Consider the following 27,712-nt stretch of genomic DNA (forward strand, 5'->3'; position numbering starts at 1 on the left):
CCCCAATTAATGAGGCCATCATGGAACCTGCCAGAGTGAACTGGCACATTGCTGTCACCTGTGCCCAGATGCCAAAGAGGGCTGAGAAATGCCTCTTTATTCTTCCCAAGGGAGCGGAATTCCTGTTTTCAGACCCTAATTCCAATTCCCTGGTGGTCCAAGTGGTTATAGAAAGAACTCAGCTACACCAGTCCAAATACACTACAGCCAAAGGACTTGACCTCTTTGGAAGGGAAGATGTTTTTTTTCAGCTAGCTTAGCATTCTGAATGGCAAATTACCATGTTTTTGTTGTTCAGTTGTGACTTTTTGAATTACAACAAGCTGTCAGTGTTGGAGAACAAAAGCCCTCAGGATTGCAGGCTTCAGTTCTGGTTAACCTGGATGAGGGAAAACTAGTTACAGGATCTTTCCTCCAGGCATCCCTTGACAGTGTCACACTCCAATGATTACCTCAGTAGTCATGAGATGGACTTCGTGCCTGTAGGCCTTCAGGTTCTCCAGAGGGATCGAGATCACCATGGAGGAATTTTCCTTTGAGGATAGCAAGCGCTTTAGTGACAAAACTAACAAATTGCTGGATACCCTCAAAGACTCTTGAGCTACCTTCTGCTCTCTGGATGTTTATACTTTGCCACCCCTGAAGCAAATATTTCAGGCCTCTTCCATCTCAACATCAACCACTGCCTTCATCCTTCCTTCAACAGAGGACATATGAACCCCCCATGAAATTAGAGGATGCAGTGAGATAGGCACTTGGCCATCTCTTCAAAAGTCATTTTTGATGTCCCAGCTGAGGGTCGACACTCCACAATGCCTGCTACCACACCCTGCAGTGACTACATGGCCCATTTTCTTCCAATGTGGTGCACTATTACAATGGACAAATGCGTCCTGGATGTTTGTATTAAATGGCTACCATTCTCCCTATTCTCTGACCTCTCTCTCTTCAGGGACCTCTCCCATAAGAGGATTCTCAAACAGGAGGTTGACTTCCTCCTTCAACTGGGGACAATAGAGCCTGTACCACTCCCTCATGTAGGAAAGAACTTTTCTCAAGGAACTTTAAATTGGCCTTTAATACCCTTCCTCTAGTCATGTGACTGGCTTATGGCCTTGATTTGAAAGATGCATACAGTGGAGTTGCATCTTACGTGGGGGTTAGGTTCTGAAGTCTGTGCGTAAGGCGAAAATTGCGTATAGTCAAAATTACCCTGGAAAATCCCTCAAATTGCCCATAAAGTACAGTATACTGTACATGGTTTTGTGTATACAACCCTGTACAGTAGTATATAATGTACAGTATATAATAAAGAGTACATATGCAAAATATAATTTTACAGTACTGTATTTTTAATTACAGGGGGGTCGTCAGGGCTTGATGTAGATCTAGGAGACAGAGGTGATGGAGAGCTTGGGTGATGGAGAGTGAGTCACAGACGAAGTGGTTGGCTCTGGTTCAGCTCGAGAAGTTGATTGCATAGGCTCATCTGCTGCTAATTGTGTTTTTCCTTGAAAAACATGGTGATCGACAACTGTCGCTGTTGTGTCTCGAGCTGCTCAAACATTTCTTGATACAGTCTCAAATAGTCCATAATACTACGTGTGATTTTCAGGCTTCGTTCCATGGAGGGATCGTATTCAGAAATTAAATCATTCAAGTGTTTCGCTGCTTGGAACACTTCAGCAAATTTATGAAGATTCCAACTTGCTGGCTTTCCTGTTTGTCGTCGTTGTCTCTGTAGACCATTTTATCGGTTCCTCTAACTCTTCGTTAGTCAATGTTTCTCTATGGCCCTCAATTAATTCAATTTCTTCCTCAAGGATGTTGACGAAGCCATCACCACCCACTTGCCTGGCCACCTGACCAATGCGTTTCACTTCTTTGTCAATGGTCGAGAAACCCTTAAAATCATTCACATTTTTTTCCGTAGGTTTCGCCAACATGCATTGACTGTTTCAGGCTTGATTGCTGCCATTGCCTATTTAATATAAGTGATGCAATTGGCAAGGTTGAAGGACTTCCAACACTCCATCACATTAAATTGGGATCAGCAACCATAGCGCTACTTATCCATGAGAACATAAGCCTCGTGTACGTGGCCTTGAAACAGCGAATCGCGCCTCGGTCGAGAGGATGGAGGTGGTATTGGGGGGAGAGAGACTACTTCAACGTCGTTATGCGCAAACCGGAGTGCCCAGGAGCATTGTCTATGATCAGCAACACTTTAAAGTCAAGTCCTTTCTCTTTGAGATACTGCTTGACTTGTGGAACCAATCCAGAAATAATGCTGCCATCACCCAAGCCTTTTTATTTGATTGCCAGAACACAGGCAGGAGATTTTTGTTCTTGCCTTTTAGGGCACGGGAATTTGCAGCCCTGTAGAGCAAGCCCAGCCGCATGGCCACAAAACAGTGTCACAGTCTTTAGCTGCTTTGAAGCCAGGGACTTGTCTTTCTGATTTTGGAATGTAAGTGCGGTTGGGCGTTTTTTTCCAGAAGAGCCCAGTCTCGTCAGCGTTAAAAACTTGTTCCAGAAGATAGCCCTTTTCTTCTATGATTTTGTTTAATTGTTCGGGGCAGGCTTTTGCTGCCTCTTCACTGGCAGATGCAGCTTCACCAGTAGTCTGCACGTTTTTGAGGTTGAAGCAGTTCCTAAACGCGTTAAGCCAACCTTGGCTGGCTTTGAATTCCTTCTCATCAGAAGGCTGTCCCTCTTCGGCGGGAGGTTTGAGCAGCATGTAGAGGTTAAGAGCCTTTTCTTGCAACGTGTTGCCATCGATAGGCACACGTTTACAGTTCATGTCTTCCAGCCATAAGTTTAATGCCTTTTCAGTCTTCACTAAAGTCTTATCACACACCTGGCTTGTCACCTTAGCAGTTATTGGAGCACTTGATGCCATTGTTTGACGAATTTCTCTCTCTCGAATCTTGATGGTACGGATGCTAGATTCATTGCGGCCATATTTACGCGCCACATTGGAGACCGACATACCGTCTCTCAGTAAGTCCAACACAGCCGGTTTTTCCTCCCGCGTTGGAACAGATCGCTGTTTGTTCGGTTGAGCACCAGATGAAGTAGTTAGCTTGCATTTGGGGCCATGTTGTATGAAAAATATGTATATTTAAACACTAGAATCACACTCAGCGCTGCGAGATACTAACACTATGAGAGGCATGCTGGAACTCAGACCGAGGGAACAGCAGATTTGCGTCTCCCATCTCAAGCTCACTCCAGGGCATACGCTCATTGAGTAGAATGGTGGGTGGAATTGCCCGCAGTATTTTCAGGTATCTTGTTGGGTTTTTGGGGTTTTTTTGCCAAGCGTGAATAGTTGAATTTGCATAAGTTGCGCGCATGATGCGACTCATCTGTATTTTCATTTGGGTATTCTCCCTGCTATCAGAATTTTTCTGCTCTTCACAGTGGGCCAAGAGCACTTTCAATGCAAGGTGCTCCTCTTCAGCTTTTTGATGGCCCCAAGGGTGTTTTATGAAAGTTCTTGCAGTGGTGGCCATGTATCTTTGTAGACAAGGAAGACTGATATTTCCTGGGTGATTGGCTGCTCGTGGATCAGTCATGCCAATAGGTACAAACACTATTGTGTTTATTAGGACTCATTAGACGAGTTCATGTTGACGCGCACACAAACCACAGAATTAATTGGGGTGGAATTCAGTCACAGGAAGGGCCTATTTACCTCACAACCGATTCCTCGCCATGAGGGATTTCATCAACCAGCTTCACCTAAGCATTCACTCTTCAGCCCGATTCTGCCTCATCCTTTTAGGCCACTTGGCTCTGTGTACCTGTGTCACTCCATTTGCATGACTGCACCTAAAGTGCCTTCAAATCTGGTTATCGACAACCTGTGTGCCAAACAGGGTCTCTGTGGACCAAGTGTCTTCCTCAAGCTGACATTGCTTATTTGATGGGAAAATCACCACGTAGTATGTGTTGGGCCCTCTTTCTTTCTGCAGCGCTTACAAAGACACTCATCATGGATAACTCCTTGCTAGGATGCAGAGTACATCTCAATGACCAGACAGCCAAGGCTCCTGGTCCCCACAGGAATCCACACTACATATCAACCTGTTCAAGCTTTGAGCAGTTTAGGAATGGCATGCAGGCTTTGTACACATCATTCAGTCCATACACATTTAGACAACCACCCATCTGTTATATAAACAAGAAGGGAAGAGCAAGATTCTTCTCCCTTCTCTCCCTCTCCCACCTCCCCCTCCCCCCCGTCCCAAAAAGTAAAATAAAATAAAGTAGTCCACCTCTGGAATTTGTGCATCAGGCACAGAATCATACTCGCAGGAGTACACATCCCAGAGGTGATGAATTCCCTGGCAGACAGCCTCATCAGGCATTTACACATGGACCAGGTATGGGAATGCCACCCATCAATAGCACAGCATATCTTCCAACAATGGTGGCGTGTGGGGGTGATCATGTTTTGGGATCTCTCAACACAGCATAACAAAATGTCTGGTTTACTATTCCCCAGGCATCCAAGGCCTCAGCTCCAGAGGCGATGCCTTCCTGGTGCAGTGGTGAGAACCACTGGTGTATGATTTTCCTGCCATAACTCTACTTCCTTGCTAATCAGGTGGAGGGCTACACAAGCTTTAATCATCCTACTAATACAAAGTTGCTGAAGGGTGTCATAAGGACATTTCCTCCCCTCCAGATGTGAAACCTGTCCTAGTCTGAATCTGAACCTTGTCTTCTCTGGTCTCATGAGGCCACCGTTCGAACCTTTGGCCTTCTATTCCCCCCTTGTACCTTTCTTTGAAAGTTGCCTTGTTGACAGCAGTTGCCTTTGCTAGAAGGGTTGGAGAGCTTGGGGGCCCTTGTGGTGGACCTGCCTTGTGGAAAAACTGTATATAAGGACAAGATTTATTTGCAGCTACATACCAGAGTTCATACCTGAAATGGCCTTCTGAGTTCCACTTTATCCAAACTGTTCACCTTCTAGGGGGGGTTTATGCTAAGTTTCACCACAACATGGAGGAAACAAGACTCCATTCTTTGGACATGCATAGTGTTATGCTTATACAAAGCACACGAGATCTTTTTTTATAGGGGAAAAAGCAACACGCTGCATTTATTGAGAATACAGCAGTTAGCATATGCTTTTCGGTCAGTCACACGCTCACGCTCGCACACTCACACAGTCCTGCCAGTTGATGTTTATAGTTACCAGTCCAGAGTCTGGATCAATCTAGTGGCCAGCCAGATTGGTTGCAGAGGGGAGCCGGGCTCTGTCGGTTGCGATCTGATGCTCCTGGAGTTGTTGGCAAGACGAACCCAAAGCCCCATGGCAAAACACCCTGTTTTTATAGTCCTTTTTCTCCATTGAAGCCTATGGATTTTGCTGTATCAGTTTATGACCGGTTACTCCTCAGTGGGTGTTATCTTTTGATGGCCCAAATCACCTCCGGGAGGGTCATCCTGTCTGGTTTTGATTTAATCAATTATCTTGTGTATTAAATTTGCCAGCCTTCACCTCAGGGTCGTCAGTCTGCCCCTCCTCAACCGTGGATGCATGTTGATGGTTCTCTAACATCTTCAGTCTCTTCACTCCTCCTCCCTTGGCCAACTGGCTTCAGAAATGGCCTTCACACCTTATCTTTCCCTGATGCATACATTTCTCATTCACACACACAGTTCTTTGCAGAGACCTTCAAAAGGTAACAAATAGCAGTGTTTTATATTGAACAAGAAAGGCATCATAAATTAGACCTTAGTAAATCTTATAACTATCCTTTCCCATATTGGGGCCTGGGCCTCCGAAATTCCTCTAATCTAATTAACATAGACCCAGACAAAATCCTGTCTGTTACTTACAAGGCATGAAAAGAAAATGGCTAATACTAGTATCCACTATCCTATTCATTTATTCTAATACCTTAATTCTTACTATGAAATATACAATGTATATAGCCAAAACATAATCAATTATGTAACACAGTACCCATGGTACAACAGTAGGGCTCCAGCCTTCTACCTGCACAGAACAGCACCTTTTCAGAAGTCCCCAAGGGTGTTTGTGGCTATTGCTGAAAAAATGAAGGGGAAAGTATTTTTTCCCCCAAAGACTCTCTGAAAGGATTTTCTCCTGCATAGTCCTTTGCTATGATCATATGAAAGCCCCTTCCCCTCAAATTGTCAGGGCCCATTCTATGAGAGCCCCGGTAGCTTCAGCAGCCTCCATACAGGGAATCACCCTTTCAGAAATATACAGAACAGGTACTTGGGGATCGATATGCACCTTCACCAGGAATTATGCTCTGGTCCAAGCTTTGTCTGTGGACATCTCCTTTGGTTCAGCGATCCTCCTCATTATGGTACTGTTATCTGGGGTTCCCTAAACCCAGAACTCTTGATAATTTTACTCTCTCTGCAAGGCGGTGTTAAGAAATAAATCAATGGAGACCCAGCACCTCTATCTGCTAGATGATTGGCATAAATCACACCGAGTCAAGTGCTTTCACTTAAAGCCTTTACTTATTGGTCTCCTGCACTCTCACAGGAATGCCTTCACTCAAAGCTTCTGCTTCATTTAGTCTCAAGCACATACAAATACAATAAGTTATAGAGCACCCCGAAACAATAATTACCTATGGTCTGGAGGGGTCTCAAATGGTCAAATGACAAGGTTCAAGTGGTCAGCTGTCTGCCTGTCACTGGGGATTCCAGGCTATATTCAGATAGTTAAATCCAAATTCCTCAGACCTGTCTACCCCCTTTGTGTTAGTAACTGCTACAATTACATCAACATGTCTATCAAAGAAAAACTATTAAGCAAGCATTTTAAAGCCGTTAGTTATACAGATGTGTTTTTTTGCAGAGTCTGCAGTCTCATGAGTCCCGACACACACAAACCAGAAGTCAAATATAGAGAGACTTTCTGTTTTTCAGATGCTTACCCCAGCGTATCAGGAATGGCATAGTTAGGCTCACTCCTTGTGATTGCTGCCCCCGTTCCTCCTAACTTTGCCTTAGTTATGCTAAGTTCCTACAAAGGCCTTACAGGTGCTTTTGGCAATAAGCAAAATAATTGATATTCCAGTACTGGCAGTCACCTAAGCATTCTGCTCTGTTGCTGGTGTTTTCCCTGACAGTACACCATACATCCTTGCTTCCTCTTTCTCAAAGAGCACAGCCTGGGGGTCATCTTCCCCTTCCAAGGGCCTAATTCAGGGAGTGGGGAAGTTGAAAAGAAACTCTTAAAAAAATGTAAACTTGCTGTTAATGTTTTCTTTGGATCCCTCTACTTTTAACACCCTCAGAAGGCACAAACCTTAATCATGGCACACGTTGTATGGCTAATACCGGAGGCATAGGTTAAGTGAGAAGATCCTCACCCAAAAAATTTAAATGGTATTATTTGGCGATTCACTGAACCCTGTGTACTCCTTATCTTCCCTGTTTTCCCTTTCAACCATTATACAACTTACAGAGCTACAGCATCACCTGTAAGAAACCAAGGCATTAAGAAGACAGGAAGTGACTTATGTAGAATAACCTATTACCTTTGTAGTTTCGTATATGTGCTTAATGATACATGGTTGCATGAAAACTCATCTTACCCATTCCTATAACAACCTTAATTCTTAGCCACAAGACACATACTTATGAATGCTTTTAGTTTAGACATCACAAATATAATAATTATGGAATTAATGACTTAGATGTTCAAACATATCTATGTTGTTATGTATGTTGAGAGTAGATAGCTGTCTTCTGTGTAAGAGTTGTTAAAGGAATGTGTAAGATGAATTAGAAGATGAGTGAGGTAATACTGTCACATGTCAGTGTTAACTAAATGTATAAACTGTAAAGGATAATAGAATACATACAAATGTATTAGTCACTTCCTGTCTTAATACTTAGATAATGCTGTAGTTGTATATTTTGTATAATGGTTATGTTAATTACTTCAGCAGCATTAACTCTTAAGTTAATAAAGATCTTTGTATGACAATGTGCTTGTGTGGTGAAAATATAATCCAGGCTTTTAGTATTTAGACGAACACCAAATTGTTGGCCTAGGGTTCAGTGATTAGCTAGTAGTGGTGTGGAACAGAGAACCCTTGCCACTGGAGAAGTGAGGAGAGGAGTTAGGGACAGAGTTTTGAAATAGGGAGGAAGATCTCTGAGAGCAGAGGGAGAGAGCTGGAATTGGGAAATGTGACTGCACAGGTAAAGAAGGGGATGTGGGTCGAGTCTGTGTACTGAGGATGTGTGAGAGGAAGGAACAAGGTGGGTAGAATGAAAATTTTGCATCCTTGACAAGTAGCTTTAGAAAATACTCTGATTCAGTATAGCAGCCTTAAACATGTAAACCGGATAAGCAGCAGTATATTCTATTGGCTTACGAAAATTATTCAGTGTGTTCATTGAAACAAGTGCTCAAATTACAAAACAAAAGGAAATTACTCAGCATTTTTTCTGTGTAGAAGAATGATTGTATGCTGTCAGTGTTGTTTCCTTATCTTTTTGTTGTCATTTGTGGAAAAATCTCCCCCAAAAACTGACAAGTAGCAGTATAATGCTTCCTCCTTACTTTGCCGAGAGATTTTAAAGTTGTGCATGCCAAACTAAAATATTACATTTTTAATCAAGGAACCTCCCTGCAAAACCAGCAGAAGAAGCACAGAAGCATAGACAACAGTACGAAGAAATGGTGGTGCAAGCGAAAAAAAGAGGTGATGGATTTACTCTTACATCAGGAAATGTAACAGGATGTTAAACCTAAAAATATACTTGCCTCAATAGCTGCCCTTTAATATGATGAACAGATTCAGTGCGGCCCCTTATAGAAAGCCCCATCCAGGAAAATGGGCAAAGGTGGTTTTAAATCATCCTTACGCTTCTCTGGTTCTAGGTCTGTTTGTGGGCTGGTGAGCACATGACATAAATTAAAGTAGCCTATAAGCTGCTCTAATTTACAGCGGCCTTAACTGGGCTGCCAGTGGCCTGTTCCACAGTACAGCATCTCCAAATGGTGGTGGAGATTACCATTAGGCCAGTGGCTGCAAGGGTCGCTGTTTATAGCCTCTGCTGAGCTGGGGGAATTATCCACCAGCCAGTTGTGATGCTTTTGCAGCCCCTCAGTCTAGAGGAATCCAGACACCTTTCCCCAGATGGTCTGTTTCTCAAAAAAGAAGCTAAAATCCTCCAGAGAAGAGCTAAAGTTGTGTGACCGTTACTAATTCCATGATTCCACAAACCCACTGAAAAATCATTGGCCAAAGTATTTAATTGCTTTCTAATACTGAACTCTATTGAAATGCATCCCTCAGGTGGGATATTTTAAATGGGATCTTATTGGATGAGCACAGGGTTCTTTGTCAGTACATGTCAGAAAAAACATCCCATGGCTTAAATACTCTGAGGGGAATCTTTACAAAAACACTGCACTTTTTTGAGTTTGTATTGCAATCTCTGTCCTCTTCACTGACATGGGTATATGTGCCCCAGGCTCTGCTAGTGGTTTTCCTTATCTGCAGTTATTTGGTAGTGGAAATGCCTCAGCCTCTCCCCAGCTGTGCTGTGAACTCCAGGTGGACCTGGCACTGCGAATAGTAGATTCACCCTGCCATGCAGACTCCAGGTCTGACTGCTTCCCTGCACTGGGAAATGGTGATGGGCAGACAGAGTATGGTAACAAGGGGTAGCCTGAGACTGGGTCTTCTGAGTATTTGTTCATGTCCAAGTCCTTGGAGATAATGTCCAGCCTGCTGGACAGCATGCCTAGGACCCCATGTAGTGATGTGAACCAAGGATCGGCTTGGTGCCTGCTCTGAATCCTCTACTGAAAGTGTTTACTGTAGAGGTTTTGAGTGTCTTTTGCCAAGCAGTAAATGTAATCTTCCCTTTCGTGTCAGTGCCGATCATGCAGCACCATATCACTATATCCATTTCACAGGCACCAATCCCAGGGAGTGCTTCCTCTCTCCTCTCTCTGCTTGTACTGTAGGCAGTTCTTGCCCCCTGAGCACAAGTACGCCATCTAGGTTATGCTTATTGGACAAGCGCTCCTGCACTGTGTATAGGGCCAAAGAAATGCATGTTCATCTCCAGCTAAAGATTGAGGCTCATCTTCATTTCTCTATACAGCTATTCCAACTCCATTTATTCTCTGCAGCCCTGGTAATATATTACTTCGGGGGGAAGGAGGTTGTTTACCGAATATTAAAAATTCTGCACACAATATTTTAAAATTCTACAAAATTCTGCATATTTTATTTGTCAAACACAATATAATCATGCCAGTTTCAATTATTTTGGTAATTTTATTTCAAAATACCTGTCAGCAAGTATGTCTGTAACAATACAGAGGACAAAAAAGATTCAAGAAATATCTTTTGACACACAGATTCCTTAATAGGTATATTCATACAGAACATTGAATACATTTAAACGACAATGCAGAAACTTATTTCTCACATCCCTTAGAAGCAGTGCAAAGGCTTGGGGAGTCAGGGGTAATGGAGGACCCGAGGGAGAAGGAAGTAGTTTCTGGGAAAGAGCCTGGGTGTAAACTAGGAGGGTTGCCAGGTGTGGGTGGGAGAAGTGTGGAAAAGGTTTTTTTTTAATGGCGGTGGAGGGATTGTTGGGGAGCCTCCCCCATAGACTCTGGCTGACCCCCAGTCTCCCCCATTCAATCAGGCACATCTGTCCTGTCCCATGTGGCCCTGCACCCCAATTCAGCCATCGCTGTCCACATGTGTCCTTGCACTCCCCCACCCCGGGGGCCCTACACACCCACTCCCATTCAGCCCCTGACTCAGTGCTGTCACCCCACTACCTCCTGTGCCTCCACCCCAGTCTGACCCATTCTGTCCATCCCCCCCCCCCCCCATATCCTATGCCTCCTCGTTTGGCCCTGCGGGTAGGGTGCTGTGAGGAATGCAACCTCTCCCCCTCCCTCTCTGTGGTTGGCTGAACTGGCTGCCCTCTCTTCTGGCATCACAGCAGCCCTTGGTGGATGAAATATGTAACTACAGCACCTTCCTGGCAAAACGTTTTCTGTGGGGTGGAAGGGTATCTATCGGGAGTCATCAATTCTGCATGTGTACAGTGGTGCAGAATTCCTTCAGGAGTAATACATTTGTTCTTTAAAGTGACTTACTATTCATTAATCACATCTGTTCTGTGAGACCTGAAATAGTACAATGTGTAAGAAATAGGGCTGTCAATCGCGGTTAACTCATGCAATTAACTAAAAAAAATTTAATCGCGATTAATTGCAGTTTTAATCGCACTGTTGAACAATAGAATACCAATTGACATGTATTAAATATTTTTAGATGTGTTTCTACATTTTCAAATATATTTCAATTACAACACAGAATACCAAGTGTGCAGTGCTCACTTTATATTATTTTTATTACAAATATTTTCATTGTAAAAATGATAAAAAATAGTATTTTTCAATTCACCTCATACAAGTACTGCAGTGAAATCTCTATCATGGAAGTGCAACGTACAAATGTAGATTTTTTGTTTTGTTTTTTGATACAATAACTGCATTCAAAAACAAAACCATATAAAACTTTGAGCCTACAGGTCCACTCAGTCCTACTTCTTGTTCAGCCAATCACTAAGAAAAATGTTTGTTTACATTTACGGGAGATAATGCTGTGCAATTCTTATTTACAATGTCATCTGAAAGTTAGAACAGGTGTTCGCATGGCACTTTTGCAGCTGACATTGCAAGGTATTTATATGCCAGATCTGCGAAACATTTGTATGCCTCTTCATGCTTCTGCCACCATTCCAGAGGACATGCTTCCATCCTGACTACGCTCGTTTTAAAAAAAAAAAAAAAAAAAATGCATTCGTTAAATTTATGACTAAACTCATTTGGGGAGAATTGAATGTTTCCTGCTCTCTTACCCACATTCTGCCATATATTTCATGTTATAGCAGTCTCGGATGATAACCCAGCACATATTGTTCGTTTTAAGACAACGTTCATTGCAGATTTGACAAAATGTAAAGAATGTACCAATGTGAAATTTCTAAAGATAGCTATAGTACTCGACCCAATATTTAAGTATCTGAAGTGCCTTCCAAAATCTGAGAGGGACGAAGTGTGGAGCATGCTTTCAGAAGTCTTAAAAGAGTAGAACTCCGATGCGGAAACTACAGAACCACCAAAAAGGAAAATCAACCTTCTGCTGTTGGCATCTGACTCAGATGACAAAAATGAACATGCATTGGTCCACACTGCTTTGGATCGTTCTCTAGCAGAACCAGTCATCAGCATGGATGCATGTCCTCTGGAATGGTGGTTGAAGCATGAAGGGACATATGAATCTTTAGCGCATCTGGCATGTAAATATCTTGCGACACCAGCTATAACAGTGCTATGCGAACGCCCGTTCTCACACTCGGCTGAAATTGTAAACAAGAAGTGGGCAGCATTATCTCCTGCAAATGTAAACAAACTTGTTTGTCTGAGCAATTGGCTGTACAAGAAGTAGGACTGAGTGGACTTTCTAGGCTCTAAAGTTTAACCTTTTGTTATTGAATGCAGTTTTTTTGGTACATAATTCTACATTTGTAAGATCAACTTTCATGATAGAGATTGCACTACAGTACTTGTATTAGGTGAATTGAAAAATACTATTGTTTTTTACAATGCAAATATTTGAAATAAAAAATGTAATCTGAGCACTGTACACTTTGAATTAAAATCAATATCTGAAAATGTAGAAACACCCAAAAATATTTAAATAAATGGTTTTCTATTATTTAACAGCACAATTAATCAGGATTAATTTTTTATTGCGCAATTAATCAAGATTAATTTTTTTTATTGCTTGATAGCCCTAGTAAGAAAACAATGATATTGGGGGAAGATAAAAACTTACTATTTTCCTGTTTAATAGGAAAGTATAATATGAGTATAGATAGGCTCACAAAATAATTATTGCGAAATAAACATTGCAAGACAGTAGATACCGTCCTGAGGTTCCTACTCAGAGCTCCCGCTGTACTTAACCAAACAAAAAAACCTTTGAACTACTCAAGGTTGTGTATCAGTTTCACAAAGGACAATCCCCAATTGTTTCCCATGTAGCAATCGTGTCCTTTTGTTATGTTTATATAAAGGAAAGATGGAGCCTGTTCCCCAAGCACTTTAGTCTATTAAAAGTTTCAATCCAATAATAATTTTGAGTGCATAAAAAATGAAGGATCAGGATGCATCTGGAAAATGTGTATTACAGTATGTGGAAAGTGTTACATGAACAAGAGCACTAGGTCTTAATTTTCATAAGTGAAGCAAATTTTAGTGCTCCTCAAAGATGCTCGAGTGGCCGTCTTACAGACTGACAGTTTCTAGTTAACCATGGAATAAGTTTAGGATAGGATGCAGCAGTGGAAAGATTTGTGTGCTCCCCTAGCAATAGGCCTAAATTATATTCTTGGAGGACCACCTGTAGGAATGAGAGAGTAATCAAATATTCTTACCTGTACAGTCCTTGCCTCTGAGATTGCCAGGAAAGGTGGGTATCTCTGTGTGTGTGATCTGGATACCCATCTACCAGGAACTAGATTGAGTTCATCAGTTTGATCCACAGAGGCTACCAGATGATAGCTTTCAGTTGCTACCCAACTTGGTTAGATTTGAACTGGTCACTGAGAGTGAAAGACTCCATATCCCATAAATTCTCATGTTTCATCTAGTCCATCCAAGATCATCCTGGTGTGTAGTTCAGTTGTGAACTGTGTTCACATTTGACATTGCTGATTACTGATGGCATATGGAAAATTGTAGTGTGTCTAGGATGTTCTTTAGCATTGCTTGAGCAAGTGAATGTGATTTCAGGCATATAATAGGTTGAATTTTTATGGCTGTGAAGCCCTTAATGGCTCTTACCTTTTGTATTACCTTTATTGACTTTGTAATTTTCTTTTTTCAGAGCTTAAAGAAGCCCAGAGGAGAAAGAAACTACTGGAAGAACGATGTAGACTGGAAGAAAGCATTGGCAATGCAGTTTTAATTTGGAACAATGAAATCTTGCCCAACTGGGAAACTATGTAAGACACAGTATGTTTTACATTGTGCTTAATGGTAACTTTCTATATCCTGATATATTAAAGGATTAGTCAAGATTACTTTATTTTTAGAAGTGCCAGAAGCTAGTGTGTGTAGCAGTCAAAGGTGACTTGCAAAAGGAATTGGCCTGTTTAAGGAAGGCATTCAGGTGGTGCTGCCAAAGACGATGGAATTTTGTTAATTCAGTTTCCTTATTACCTTTAATAGAGTTTCAGAAATTAGACAATCAGACTGAACGTAGTATATTATACACATAGTTATTACATAGAGCCATGTAGCCCTCTGTTTCCTGAGTACAAAAACAACAACGAGTCCTTGACTATACAGCCATATCATTTAAACTGGTTTGAGCATGTTAATTTATGGTCTCCCTTGCACGTGGAATAAAACCCATGTTTCAGAGATGTGCTTCATCACAATGGCCACTTCTCTGTAACTGCTGTTAATGAAAAGTAGTGAGTTTCTGAATCTTGCTTTAGTTCTTGGTGTGGGAGTTTAATTTGTGTCAATTTTTTCTAACCACCTCAGCATGTGGTCTACAGCAATGATGTTCAAAAATAATCTAAGATCAGGGAGTGGTTGGTGACTGGGACCTCTGTTAGAAAGCTACTAGAAAAAATAACACTTACAGCCATCTATTTGTCAGGACTTGATTCTCCATGACTGCTTGGGCTTTTGATTTATGTACTCCCAGATGTGTCTGTAGATTTAAGCACAGGTATGACGTTACTAAGCCTCTTAATTTACAGTGGGATACACCATGTATGCCAAACCAAGTGGTTGGAAAAAAAGAAATAGGGAAAACCATAAGTTTAAAAAAAACAAAAAAAAACCCCCAAACCCCTCTTTTCACAGCTAACACTTTTTAAAAGACATAATGCAGGCAGTTAGCATGCCTAAAAACATCAGTGTGTTGCCTACTGTAACATTCGGCTGTTCATGTTTTTTAAGGGTTTTATTTGTTTCATTTCTGTTTATTTGACTTAGACAGTGATTCCTGAATGGAACTTTTACTCCTGGGGGAATTCTGTGGCAAAAAAATTAAAAATTCTATACACAATGTTTTAAAATTCTACAAAATTCTGCATATTTTATTTGTCAAAATAACACAATATAATCATGCCAGTTTCAGTTATTTTGGTAATTTATTTCAAAATGCCTGTCAGTGAGTATGTCTGTAACAATACAGAGGACAAAAAAGATTCAGGACATGTTTTTTGACAAATAGATTCCTTATTAGGCATATTAATACAGAATTTTGAATAATAATTCATTTGAATGACAATACAGAAACTTATTTCCCACATCCCTTAGAAACAGTGCAAAGGCTTGGGAAGTCGGGGTAATAGAGGAGCTGAGGGAGAAGGAAGTAGTTTCTGGGGAAAGCGCCTGGGTGTGAACTTGGAGGGTTGCTGGGTGTGGGTGGAAGAAGTATGGAACAGGGTGGGGCGCGGGGAGAAGGCAGGGGAGGAAGGGGAATGGCGGGATTGTTAGCGAGTTGAGGAACCTTCCCGATGCAGAGCCTGGCTGACCCCCTAGCCTCTCCCAATCAGTCAGGCACATCTTTCCCCGCCCAGTCTGTCCCCTCCACTAGCCTTTCTGAATTGTGGTCTATGTGACCACCCACAGCAAGCCCATGTGCCCCATTCTGTCTTTCTCCCCGCCCCCTTCCATGCCTCCTAACCTGACCCAGTGGGCAGGGTGCTGTGAGAAACGCTGCTGGCTGCTCTTGCCAGTGAGCCGGCTGCTCTTGCCAGTGAGCCAGCTACTCTGGTGTCACTGTAGCCCTTGGTGGGCAAAATGCGTAACTGTAGCACCTCTCCAGCAAAATGTATTTTCTGCAGAGAAAAAAAAAAATCTGCGGGGGACATGAATTCTGCATGTGCACAGTGGTGCAGAATTCCCCCACAAGTCAACTTTGCATGATCATACCATAAGTTAGCAAATAAAAGATTAAAAACATTCTGGCCAGCTGTGTATTGGAATGTGTCGGGTACTTGATGAAGGAATTTCTAGAGAAGAGAAAGAAGAAATTAAAAACCAATTAAAAATTTAAATCTCTATTTTAATAGTTGAAAGAGTCCTAATTTTACTTTATTAGCTGTCCCTAAAACTCTTTTCGACTGACATTTGTAAAAGAAAGCAGTCAATCCCACAAACAAGGGCCTTGAAAGCTTACCATTTCTAGTTTATACAAAAGCATAACATAGACTTTCTTAGTGCCTTTCTTGTCAATTTACTGATCCTTAGAAATGTGAAAAAATAGAATATTGTGATCAAAATAAATCCACTTGATTCAGTGGTTAATACAGCAGTATGTTAGGTGGATATGTTTCCATGGCTTTGCCTTCCCCTTAAACACACTTACCACTGGTGGTCAAATGCTTTCACAATCTTCCTTACAGCAGCCTTAGAATTATTGGCCATCAATTTAATATGGTTTAGAACTTTTTCACTGAAATGTTTTTGACTCTTGCTGTCTCCATCTCCAAATTTGCTACTTCACGTGCTGCAGCCATGTACCGTGCTTTCTGCTCCTGGAGAGTACACACAGTTTAACGGTTGGAAAATTTTCATCTCATGGGCAGGGTTTTGAATGGGGGAGAAGATAATCTTTTATCACTGGAATGGAAATATATTTTATACTGCAGACCTGGGTTTGTCCAGTCTCTAGTTCATGCAATGGAAAGTCAGGGACCTCCTTCCTTTTATTTCTTTCCCTTCTCTTAATCCTCCCTCCACTCTCCCCGCTTGCGCACTTTCTCTCTCTGTCTCTCTCACGTTGGCCCATACAGAGTGGCAGATTTCTAGCAGTCTTGGTTGCAGGGTTCCAGTCAAAAGCCTTCAGTTTGAGGAAGAAGGTAATGTCGAAACAAAGTTCGAAGTCTAGATAGTACAAAAGCATGAATGAGTGCTGCACAATCCCTGTTTGATTTCTCAGGGGGCCCATAGCAAGCTGACATACACCTGGGCCTGAATCCTCCAATGCAGTAACAACACCTTCTACTACCTATAGTTCAGTAGAACACATTTTATTTTAAACAGGTGCTGCTCCCGTAAAGTTCGAGAATTGTGGTGGCAAGGTATTCCTCCAAGCGTGAGAGGCAAAGTCTGGAGCTTGGCAATCGGCAATGAGTTAAATATCACCCATGGTGAGATTGACATGTATTCTGTCTGCATATTGAGACACTCAGATAAATCACGCTTTAGCAGAGAGACTTCCATTTAGTTAGAATGTGTTAGAATTTGGGGGAATGGTGAAGTCATAGTCAGTTGTACTTTGCTGTCGTTTAAGGATACCATGTGTTTTTGCTCCACACTGCGTATGGTCGTCTTATTCCGTATGGGGTGTTTAATTTTGGGGGTGTTCTAGGGATTTCTTTTCTACTGCTCAGTCTGAGTCATAGTTCTGGAATATTGCTGCGCATTGCTTTGATAAGTAAAGATGTTCAGAGTTAACAACCCCATTTCAGAGTCAATAGAAAATAAGATTTCATATAATTACTGTTAATTATGTAGTGCCTGTGGGTGTGCACATACTGGTTTTATTCTGAAGTGAGACACTTGGTTTGTGAGTGAAGGAGAGACTAACTTGGAACAAAACCTGCTGTGGAATTAGTCGTCCTTCCCACATGTTCATTAATGATGATATCACTAATACATTAGTCTGTTTCCTTGATTTTGTACTATGTTATTTTTTCAGTCCTTTTATTTTTAACAATTCCAAAATGACAACAAAAGCGAAATGCTGTGGATTTGCCGATACTCTTGTGGTTTCCTTCTACTGCATATGCTTTTTCTGTGGCTGTTCAGTGTACCTCAGAAATTGCTATGGGATGGAACTGGAAGAGTGTGTGTGCTAGGTGTCACAGTTCTGGGTGGAATTTTGAGTGCCAGAGATATGTTACCCAAACAAATGCTAAGAAATATTTATATAATCTATTCCACCCAGACAGTTACTTCTGCTCACTGCATCTAAATTATATCCTGATGAAACAAATCTTCCAGCACCCTAGCTTACCTAAAATTCAATTAGTTTTTTACTTTACAGATACTTTGTTTGTTTGTTATGGGGGGCAGGGGTTGTTAGCATGCTGACGTAATCAATAATTGAAGATGGATTTTAAAAAGTACTTGTTTTTCAGAACTCTATGATATTTGCTTGGCTCGTGCCAAAGAGAGGTGGCGATCACTTAGCATAGGAGTCTCTGAAGGAGATTGTGAAGGTATATGTTTTATTTGGCAAAATATTATTCTGTATTGTGTGATAACTTCCTCTTCATTACAAAATGAAGAGGTAGTGGTTTTAAAATCATTCCTAAATGTTAAACTAAAATAATATAGTTTAAAAAAGCTGGAAGAAATATCATCACAGTAGGTGTGGGATATGTGGTTGGTAAAGGGGTATTAAAAACACTTCTGCAGGACAGTGAAAAATGAAGTGTTAATCTCTTGCATGCGGTAGTTTACTGCATTATTTTCCTCTTTAACATATCTTTAAATTCAGTTGTATATAATTTTTAAAAACTGTTTTTTGCAAAACTTTCCTTTACCAATAGCTTAAAGATTTTTGGATGAATGGTTTATATAAATATTTTAGGCTTGCTGTTTGTGTTGTAATACCCTAAGATGTGTTGCTTTCTCTTCCTCTAGTTCAGGAGATCTAAATTCTTTGAAACTTTAGTAGTAGCAAATTGCTTTCTTAATAGCTCAGTGTAACATTGAGTTCCCATGAGAGAGCTGCAAGCCTATTGTCACAGACTCAGCTTGTTGAGATTTTTCCAGTTGGTTGGGTGTGGAGAGAAGAGATGAGAGAAAAAATTTGGGTGCTTGAAATAAGATACTTTAATCTGCTAGGATGACCACCTCTCTAAGGAGTGATGATGAGCAGAACCATGAATGCATTATACAAGGGCATTTCCCAAGGAAGTTCTGTTCTACTAAAACATCTTATTTAGGCTACAGGGATGGTATCTAATACAGTTGGGGTTTTTTTAGCTTCTTTGACTGTTCATTGTCCAGAGTTTATATCAACATGTGGTTAGAGTAAGTGCTAGGTAGCAGCAACTTGTACGTTGCCTTCTCTTCAAAAACCCAAGCAGGTAGAGTTGATGATACTCAGCAGGACAGACAAAACATGAATAGATAGGAATGTTTGGACACTGTGGGGGGAAAAGTTCATGTTGTAGGTGCATGTTTTCTTTGCTTAAAATTCATTTAAGAAGTTGCTGGGGAAATATTACAATTCTGCATCATCTGTAAATGTAAATGCAATGCCAAATTAAATGTGCAAAATACCAAATTTACTCGGTATATGAGACATGGGATCACTTTAGTTATGTCTTTTGCAGAAAATTTACATAGGTGCCTTCCAAAAAACCTTTAGCTAGAAGTTAAAGGTGTGGGGCAGAAGCTGTCAGCCTCTATATTTCCAGTTACCCTTATGCAAAACCAATCTTTTTCAGAGCGGTTACTTGCGCTGCAGGCCCTCGGCATCCTAGGGTATGGTACACGGGTTTGTGTATGCCCCCTGACTTGGCAGTAGTACCTTCTTCTCTGTGATATCACTGCATTCAGACTTATTCAGGAATAACCTGCACTATGGGACGGCTTCAAGCCTGTGTGTGTGTATATTAAAAGGTATTAAACACAAAATTGTATTTTGATTTCTGCAGATGCTGGATTTTCTGCAGCAGACAGGGAAGCAAGTCTGGAATTAATAAAACTGGATATTTCTAGAACGTTTCCCAATCTCTGTATTTTTCAGCAAGTAAGCGATTTAATTTTTAATCACACAATATTTTTCAGTGTACACTTAAGTAGTAAAAACAAATTTTTGAAAAATCTGCACTGAAATACAGTAACTCCTCACTTAGTCATCCCAGTTAACGTTGTTTCATTGTTACATTGCTGATCAATTAGGGAACATGCTTGTTTAAAGTTGTGCAGTGCTCCCTTCTAATGTCGTTTGGCAGCCGCCTGCTTTGTCCACTGCTTGCAGGAAGAGCAGCCCATTAGAGCTAGCTGGTGGGGGCTTGGAACCAGGGTGGACCAGCAGCTCCCCGTTCCCCTAAGTTCCCTGTGCAGCAGGTGCCCAGAAGGCTATCAATTGTCAGCAGTTCAGCTGTCCCTCCCCTGACTGCCATGTGTTGCTCCTGCCCTCTGCCTTGGAGCCTCCTACTTGCTGTGCGGGGGGGGGGGACGGCGCTAATGTCAGGGTGTCCCCCTCCCCAGCTCCTGCACCCCGCTTACCCCATCTTCCATAGAGCGGAGGGGACGCAACAGGGTTCAGGACCGAGGGAGCTTCCCTGGCAGCAGCTTCTGTCTCAACTTGCTGATCTACTTAAAAAGGCAGTAAACTTAGGGTGGGGTCAGCGTACTTAAAGGGGCCCTGTGCAGCTCGCGCGCGCGCGCGCTCTCTCTCTCACTCCCACTGTGTGTTTCTGTCTGCTATGCTGTCTCCCCTCCCTCCATTCGTGGTGCCTTGTAGAGTGTGAGGCTACATTAACAGCAATGGGTTAACCCTTGAGGGCTGAGCTGATTGCTAGTTCATCTTTTAGCAGTAGGGCATTCCCTGGGAAATATCCCACCCTCTGACTTCAACACCTCAACCAAGCTGCACAATCATCGTTGTGTGCCAGTATTAAATTGTTTTTTTTTAAACTTAGAGTGTGCGCATATGCACAGTCTTTTTTGTCTGGTGAAAAAATTTTCCCTAGAACCTACCTTCCCCCTCCCCCATTTACATGAATTCCTATGGGGAAATGGGATTTGCTTAACATTGTTTCTCTTAAAGTCAAATTTTTCAGGAACATAACTACAATGTTAAGCGAGGAGTTACTGTAAGTTTATTTTGTGTTCTCAGTGTAGAAGTCTTTAGTACAAACTTGCATGTTGGTATTTAAGTGATTAATATATATGAGTAGTTTGTGGTAAAATTCATGTCTAGTGTTCCTGGATGATAAGTATAAAAGATTTCAGCAGAGCCTAAGACTGCTCAGTGTAATGTATGGCAACATGTAAGATTTCTCGGGCTTGAAATTAACATAGCTTTTATGGGAATCCTCCTTAATATGCTGCGACTGTTCTTGTTCTCCCTTTTTTCATGGCTCAACCCTACTGCTAGTCTAATAGATAGAGCTAAACCAACTTGATTAGTGTTCAGCTTCCTTGGTACTAATATGTAACAATGCATAAAGCCGTAGTGAATTTCTAATGCTTGTGTCCTTCTGCACTCTGGTCATTAACCTGTTGGACAAACTGAATGTATTTGGAATAAATAGGCATGGGGTGGTGTTCCTTAGTCACATTAGTGATGCATTCCACATAAAAGTTGAAAGAGTTTCCGATTTTTTTCAAAGAAGTCTAGGGCAGGGTTCTCAAACTTCATCGCATTGTGACCCCCTTCTGACAACAAATATTACTACATGATCCCAAGAGGGGGAACTGAAGCCTGAGCCCCCTCCGGGTGGGGAGAACAAAATCCAAACCCAACCACCCTGGGCAGGGGGGCCTGTAACCTGAGCCCTCCCACCAAGGGATGAAGCTGAAGCCTGAGCCCAGGATGGTGGAGCTCGGATTACAGCTTTGGCCCCAGGTCCCAGCCAGTCTAAGGCCAGCCCTGGTGACCCCATTAAAATGGGGTAGTGACCCACTTTAGGGTCCTGACCCTCAGTTTGAGAACCGCTGGGGATCTGGGCACATCTTTTATTAAAATTACTAGCCTATGTGTCTAAGGGTATGTCTACACAGCAAAGAAAAACCCACAGCTGGCCCATGCCAGCTGACTCAGGCTCACGGGGCTTGGGCTGCAGGGCTGTTTCATTGCTGTGTAGACTTCTGGGCTCAGGCTGGAGCCCAGGCTCTAGGATCTTGCGAGCACAGGAATGAAGCAGCCCCACAGCCTGAGCCCGAGTCATCCACTAAATCCTCTACACAGCTTTGGATCCTCTCTCATTGTGGATATTTACAGAAGTTGTACGATTGATTTTTTTATTTTTCGTTATAGGGTGGTCCTTACCATGACACGTTGCACAGTATTTTAGGAGCCTATACGTGTTACAGACCCGATGTTGGCTATGTAAGTGAAGTTATATGTTGCAATTATGTGAGTGTTTCTGTTCACTTGCTAGGCTGTTCTAAAATGATTTTGTGAGGATTTTTGGTTTTGCTGTACATCTTTGGTTATTTTGTGGTATATTTTATACAAAATGTTGTGTCAAGGGATATGTGCACTGTTATGTTTTGCTGTTACACTGCTAGATTTGAATGTTTTAATGAAGTAGAGATAAGACTTTAACAAAATCTAGGGCGCGCATATGTGCTGAATGAAAATTGAAATATAAGCCATCTGGTTAAGTCACTCTTCCGAACCACATACTGTATTTCACTGCAGTCTTATTGAGGTGACAGCTTGTTAAAATTGTATCTCTTCTTCAAGATGGCCTCTGTGTTCACACTTCTGGGATGCGTGCCCCGGCACTGCAAAGCTTCTGGAACATTCTGTAAAGCAGTACCCATTGGGACTGCGTAAGCTCCCTCACACCACTGAACAGTCGGAGTGCAGGTTATAAAAGGACTATATGGCCGCAGCTGCTTCATTCAGTTGTTTTTCCATGGCCAGCTGTGGACATAATTATTCAGTCTGGCTCTGGATCAGTTATTTTTGGCAGGGTGGGAGCGGAGGAGGGGGTAATACCCCAAACCAGAATTTCCTTTTCCTCTTTTGTCAGTTAGTATATTTACGATGTTTCAGTAGTTGTTTCTGTGATTTTTGGTTGATCTGGTTCCTGAGGAACGGGAGAAGGGCAGATATATATGATAGAGTTCATGGTCCTCTGTTCGTGGAGGACAGTATGTACACCCACTGTTCTGAACATCTGCATCTTCACAATTCAGGCCTACTTGGATTGGCAGCAGAGGCTCCAAGCTTTCCTCACTGAGGAGGCCAGGTCCCTGGATCCAGCATCAGATCTGTTTATACCTCTGAAAAGGGATAGCAGAGACCATTTTTGGCTTCATTGTCAGGCAAATCAGGATCTCAGTTGGACAGGTTAGAAACCTTAGGTCCCTAAAAGGGATGGAAATGGGTGTTTAAGTAGGCAACATAGCGCTCAAATACATGGTGCCTTAGTCCATGCTAGCTGGGGTGTAAATCCTAATGGCGGTGGACCCTGCTGGTCCGCTAAAAGTTCCCTAGTGCACATTAACATAGTACAGTCTGAAACAGGACTACATGAATGCGTGTTTGGTGACTTGTAGCATGTGCCAGCAGGATCCACATAGGCTAGTTAGTGCACAGCATGCTGGTGTGCACTGGAATTTACAGCCCAGCTGGTGTGGACAAAGTCACTGTGAAGACAAGCTCATAGAGTGGATTAGTTTTACATACGTTAACCAAATCACCTCCAGCAACTAGCCGTGAATAGAAATTATACTCCATGCTACAAAGAAATGAATGAAAGAATCTACAAAGGGAAGAGAGGAAGGGAGGGAAAAAAATGTTAAACTGTCTCTGGACTCTCAGGAAACATGCCACATCTGAGGTCTTGCAGACAGGGAAGACATACAAATAGTCAGTGGTAAAGCAGATATGAGGCGCTTCCCATTGTCCTACTTCATTTGTTGAAGAGGCTGCCCTTTCTGGTACTAAAGGTGGTAGAAACCACTGGACTTAAGATGATGACTGTGGCACTGGTAGGAGGCTGAAGTGTAGGTCCTCATCCTCTGGTCAGGTTTCAGGAACCCCAAAAGCTGGCAGTGGACTTGGTGGTGGTCTCTTTCTCAAGTGTTTCCTCCATCTTCAGGCAGAAAAGATTCTTCCCTTCAAATGGGAGGTCTTCCATAGAGGGGTGTGTGTGTGTGTGTGTGTCTGATAAAAGACCAGACAATTGGAGCCAAAGTTTATAGTTTCAGAAATATCTGGTGCTGCGATCAGAACTGCTGCAAATGTCCATGCAATAGCAGTAGTCAACTAAGTGGTTGTGGCAGAGTAGTGAGGCACATTAGCTGGGGTAAGTCTTAGTACCTGAAGGCCTTACTAAGGGCTCACTCCCAGATCTAAAGTAGTAGTGATGGCATGCCTCTACTATTTCCATCAGAGATCTGTAGGGCTGCTATTTGTAGTACTATTTATGCCTTTATTCAGTACTTCTGTCTATCAACATAGTGTTTAGCGCTGATATTTCAGGAGAGCAGTCCTTGTTTAATGTGAACGCCACAACCCAGCTTTCTGCAAGTGGGACCCAGGCACAGGCCACCTCAGAAGGACAAGTAACTGGTTATTTGAGAGCCTTGCCTCTGCATATTCACACTTCTGTCATCCTTTCCTTTTCCTGAGGGCTCTTTGGTTTACTGTAAAGAACTGAGATGGTTGTTGCCTTGTTAGAACCTCTGCTGTGAAAATTTGATGCCCTGAGAGAGGATGCTTGTGTGGCCCCAATAAGCACATCCTTCTGGAAGGTTTACAAAACTCAGTGGTGCATCGCACAAGTATGATTGTGAAAAGGCAACATTTTTGTAGAAATAGGTTACTCACCAATCACTGTATCTTCTTTCTTTAGGTTCAGGGCATGTCATTCATAGCTGCAGTATTGATCTTGAATTTGGATACTGCAGATGCCTTCATTGCTTTTTCTAACCTTCTGAATAAACCCTGTCAGATGGCATTTTTTCGAGTGGACCATGGCCTTGTAAGTACACAGGAAACGCTAATCCCTTTATGCTTATATTGAAGATCTGTTCAGGTACAAGACAGAACTTCAGCAAGAGTTCATAGTCTGTTTTTCAAAGTTCTATCTAACATCTATTTTTAAAGCAACAGTTAAAAAATAAAAGTTACTGAAAGGGGAAAACTGAATGAAATAGCTGCCCAGTACTGTGTGATGCTCAGAGATTATTATGAGCATGATTATTCTAAGTGCAATTTAATGCATGCATTGTATATGGGAGCCCAACTCAGCATAACAGCCTTACAAAAATGGATTGGACCACTTTTTATCCCAAACTAATAGGTTGCTAAAAATAAACTGTTGATGCTCTACAATTTGAATCAGGTTTCCCATTTTTCTCTCTCATAGTTCTGCTGTGTCAGCTGGGATTTGAGAGGTAGCTAAGGGAATTGGGCTACCAAATCCTTACTTGCTTAGGCTTCTTTGAAATTCCCAGCTGGCATGTATAACAGACTACATGGGGAACATACCAAAATTTCCAAACTTCATTCCAGTTGTATTAGTTCTTACAGATCTGCTGTAGCTGCCTTATGACTTTTTTTTGAAAATCGCTTTATTTGACAAAGAAATATGTGACGTTCTGTACATCTTCCCTATTTTTCCTTTTTAAACTAGAAGTATATGCATAAAAATAGGATGTTAGTTCCTTAAAAGTTCAAGTGGGGAAAACCGGTAGTGGGAACAGAGTGATCACTGTGGGAGTGACTGTCAGCATTTCCTCCCTAGCCCTTGTATAATAGGAGACTGATACATGTGGCTGCTCTGTTGCAATTCCTGAAACTCATCAGCAGTAGAAGCCTTTAAGGTGGCGTGTTGCAACTCAATTCACATTGGCAGCAGCAAGATCAATCTTGTTCTGACTCCAGTTGGCTGCACTCAGCAATAGAGAGGGAGCACTGTTGTGCTCATGCACACAAATACATTACCCAGGAGGCTGGCAGCAGAGTGATACTTGCTAGAACAACTTTTTTTTTCCAGTGGAAAGTTAGTGCCTTGGTAGCCCACAGGACTATTGCCTACAAATCAGTTTTAGCCCCTATTAACTAAATGGGAGGTATAGTAAACAAATGCTTTTAGGAAAGTGGTAGCAGTGAGAACTTGTGGAAATAATACTACAGTATTCCCCAACTGCCTATCCTAGATTAAAATCCTAGGGAAAATCTTGCCACCCTTATGTAGTAAGATGTAGTAAGGAAAAAGCAACAGACTTGATAGGATGATTTAAAGTGAGGATGAGTTTTCTGATGGTTCGTAAGGGGAGCTTGAGATGGGATGTCTTTCCAGATCCAACGCTGATCTGCTGTGTAACTTAATCTTCCTGTGTCTGTTCAACCATCTGTGGAACAGATATGATAATCCGACACTAAACTTCTCTGATGGTAAATGAGATTTATTGATCCAAGAGGTAAATTCAATAAATCTTGATTGCCAAAATGAGAAATAAACATGTACTATTCATGCATTCTTAACGTTTTCTAAACCAAAAAAAAAAAAAAACGTTCACTAATACCTAATGATTTTTCTTTCGTGTTTCCCAGATGTTGACTTATTTTGCAGCATTTGAGGTATTCTTTGAAGAAAATCTGCCAAAGTTATTTGCTCACTTCAAAAAAAATAACTTGACTCCTGACATCTATCTTATTGATTGGTAAGACTGTCAAAGTATTGTATAAATTTAAATGTGTACATACTAGCTTTTAGCGTCATACACATGTTTATGTAATAGATAACAATGAGTTTACAAAATTTGTAGAGATTAGGTCAGCATTTCTATTTAAGTACTTTCTTTCAGCAAAGAACTTTGTTTCAAAACTGTATACTGTTAAAATGTAGTTTTTATGTTAAAATTGAAACAAACTCCTATCCACGCTATAAGTAGAAACTTATTTCTATAAGCAGTTTGTGACATTCCTCTAACCTTTTTATCATACTCCATGGCTGAGTTATGTCCATGCATCAGCTTATTTCACAAAACAGCTGTATGTCAGAGTTTGCACCTCCCTATCTGCCAAACATTTGAATCTGCATTCTGGGAAAATCTGGTAGCTATCCCATACTGCATGAGTAGGCGATAAAGTGCCTGGGAGACATGCATATAGAACAGCACATGGGTAGGCGCAGCATGAGATTTTCTGCACAGAGGTGGGAGGAAGGAGAACCAGAAAAACAGGTTGCACAGGCATGACGATACGGTTTTTGGCCACGCAACAATATATCAGTGGTATAAGGAGGACAAATGTGTTGTCTTAGGCCTCTATCTAGTTGGATGAGTTATGGTTAGTTTTCAGAGTTAACACAGGATTAACTGTGGGGTGTGTGGACACAAATCATGTTTATAGCCAACTGTGCCACTAGTTTTGACATAAAGTTTTGATTAGGAGAGAACAAAAGAGTATCTGTTGGCAGTTGAAAGTGTTTTGAAATATGAAATTGCCTTCAGTTAGTCCTTAATCAGAGCTAGTGCCTTTTGACTAGAAATGGAACCACAAATCTGAACCCCTTAAAGTTTCAGGGTGAGGAGAGGAGTTGGATTTGAATCTCTGAATATGAGGCTGCTACTGGTGTTTTGGTAGCATGTTGGCTTCAGAACTCCAAGGGGACTGTTTGCAAGTTTAGGTTTGTATGCAGCTGAAACTTCATTAACGGCTGATCAAGCAAGATTTCAACCATTCGTCTTGATTAAAATGTTGTATTCTGATCCTGAGATTTCCATGTTAAATTGGCTTAACAGTTTAAAAGTGAAAAGAAAAGGAATACTTGTGGCACTTTAGAGACTAACAAATTTATTTGAGCATAAGCTTTCGTGAGCTACAGCTAACTTCATCGGATGCATTCAGTTTAAAAGTGGTTAATCAGTGTGTGCTATCACAACTTCTCACATTTAATGTATCCTTTG

At 41.6% G+C, this 27,712-nt stretch overlaps 1 protein-coding gene across 4 annotated transcripts in view; it reads left to right on the forward strand.

The window, feature by feature from the left end:
- The window catches only part of TBC1D14 (TBC1 domain family member 14), a 107,798-nt gene that overhangs the window by 63,206 nt on the left and 16,880 nt on the right, over positions 1 to 27,712 (forward strand). For all 4 annotated transcript variants that reach the window (XM_074951730.1, XM_074951731.1, XM_074951732.1 and 1 more), the window contains 8 exons: positions 8,638 to 8,720; positions 13,950 to 14,067; positions 17,132 to 17,238; positions 18,232 to 18,312; positions 19,762 to 19,856; positions 22,095 to 22,166; positions 24,649 to 24,777; positions 26,355 to 26,464. In XM_074951730.1, coding sequence (XP_074807831.1) covers positions 8,638 to 8,720; positions 13,950 to 14,067; positions 17,132 to 17,238; positions 18,232 to 18,312; positions 19,762 to 19,856; positions 22,095 to 22,166; positions 24,649 to 24,777; positions 26,355 to 26,464 — 795 coding nt within the window. The remainder of the gene's footprint in view (positions 1 to 8,637; positions 8,721 to 13,949; positions 14,068 to 17,131; positions 17,239 to 18,231; positions 18,313 to 19,761; positions 19,857 to 22,094; positions 22,167 to 24,648; positions 24,778 to 26,354; positions 26,465 to 27,712) is intronic.

The sequence above is a fragment of the Natator depressus genome, chromosome 4 (genome assembly GCF_965152275.1).
Source record: "Natator depressus isolate rNatDep1 chromosome 4, rNatDep2.hap1, whole genome shotgun sequence".
Classification (NCBI taxonomy): domain Eukaryota; kingdom Metazoa; phylum Chordata; order Testudines; family Cheloniidae; genus Natator; species Natator depressus.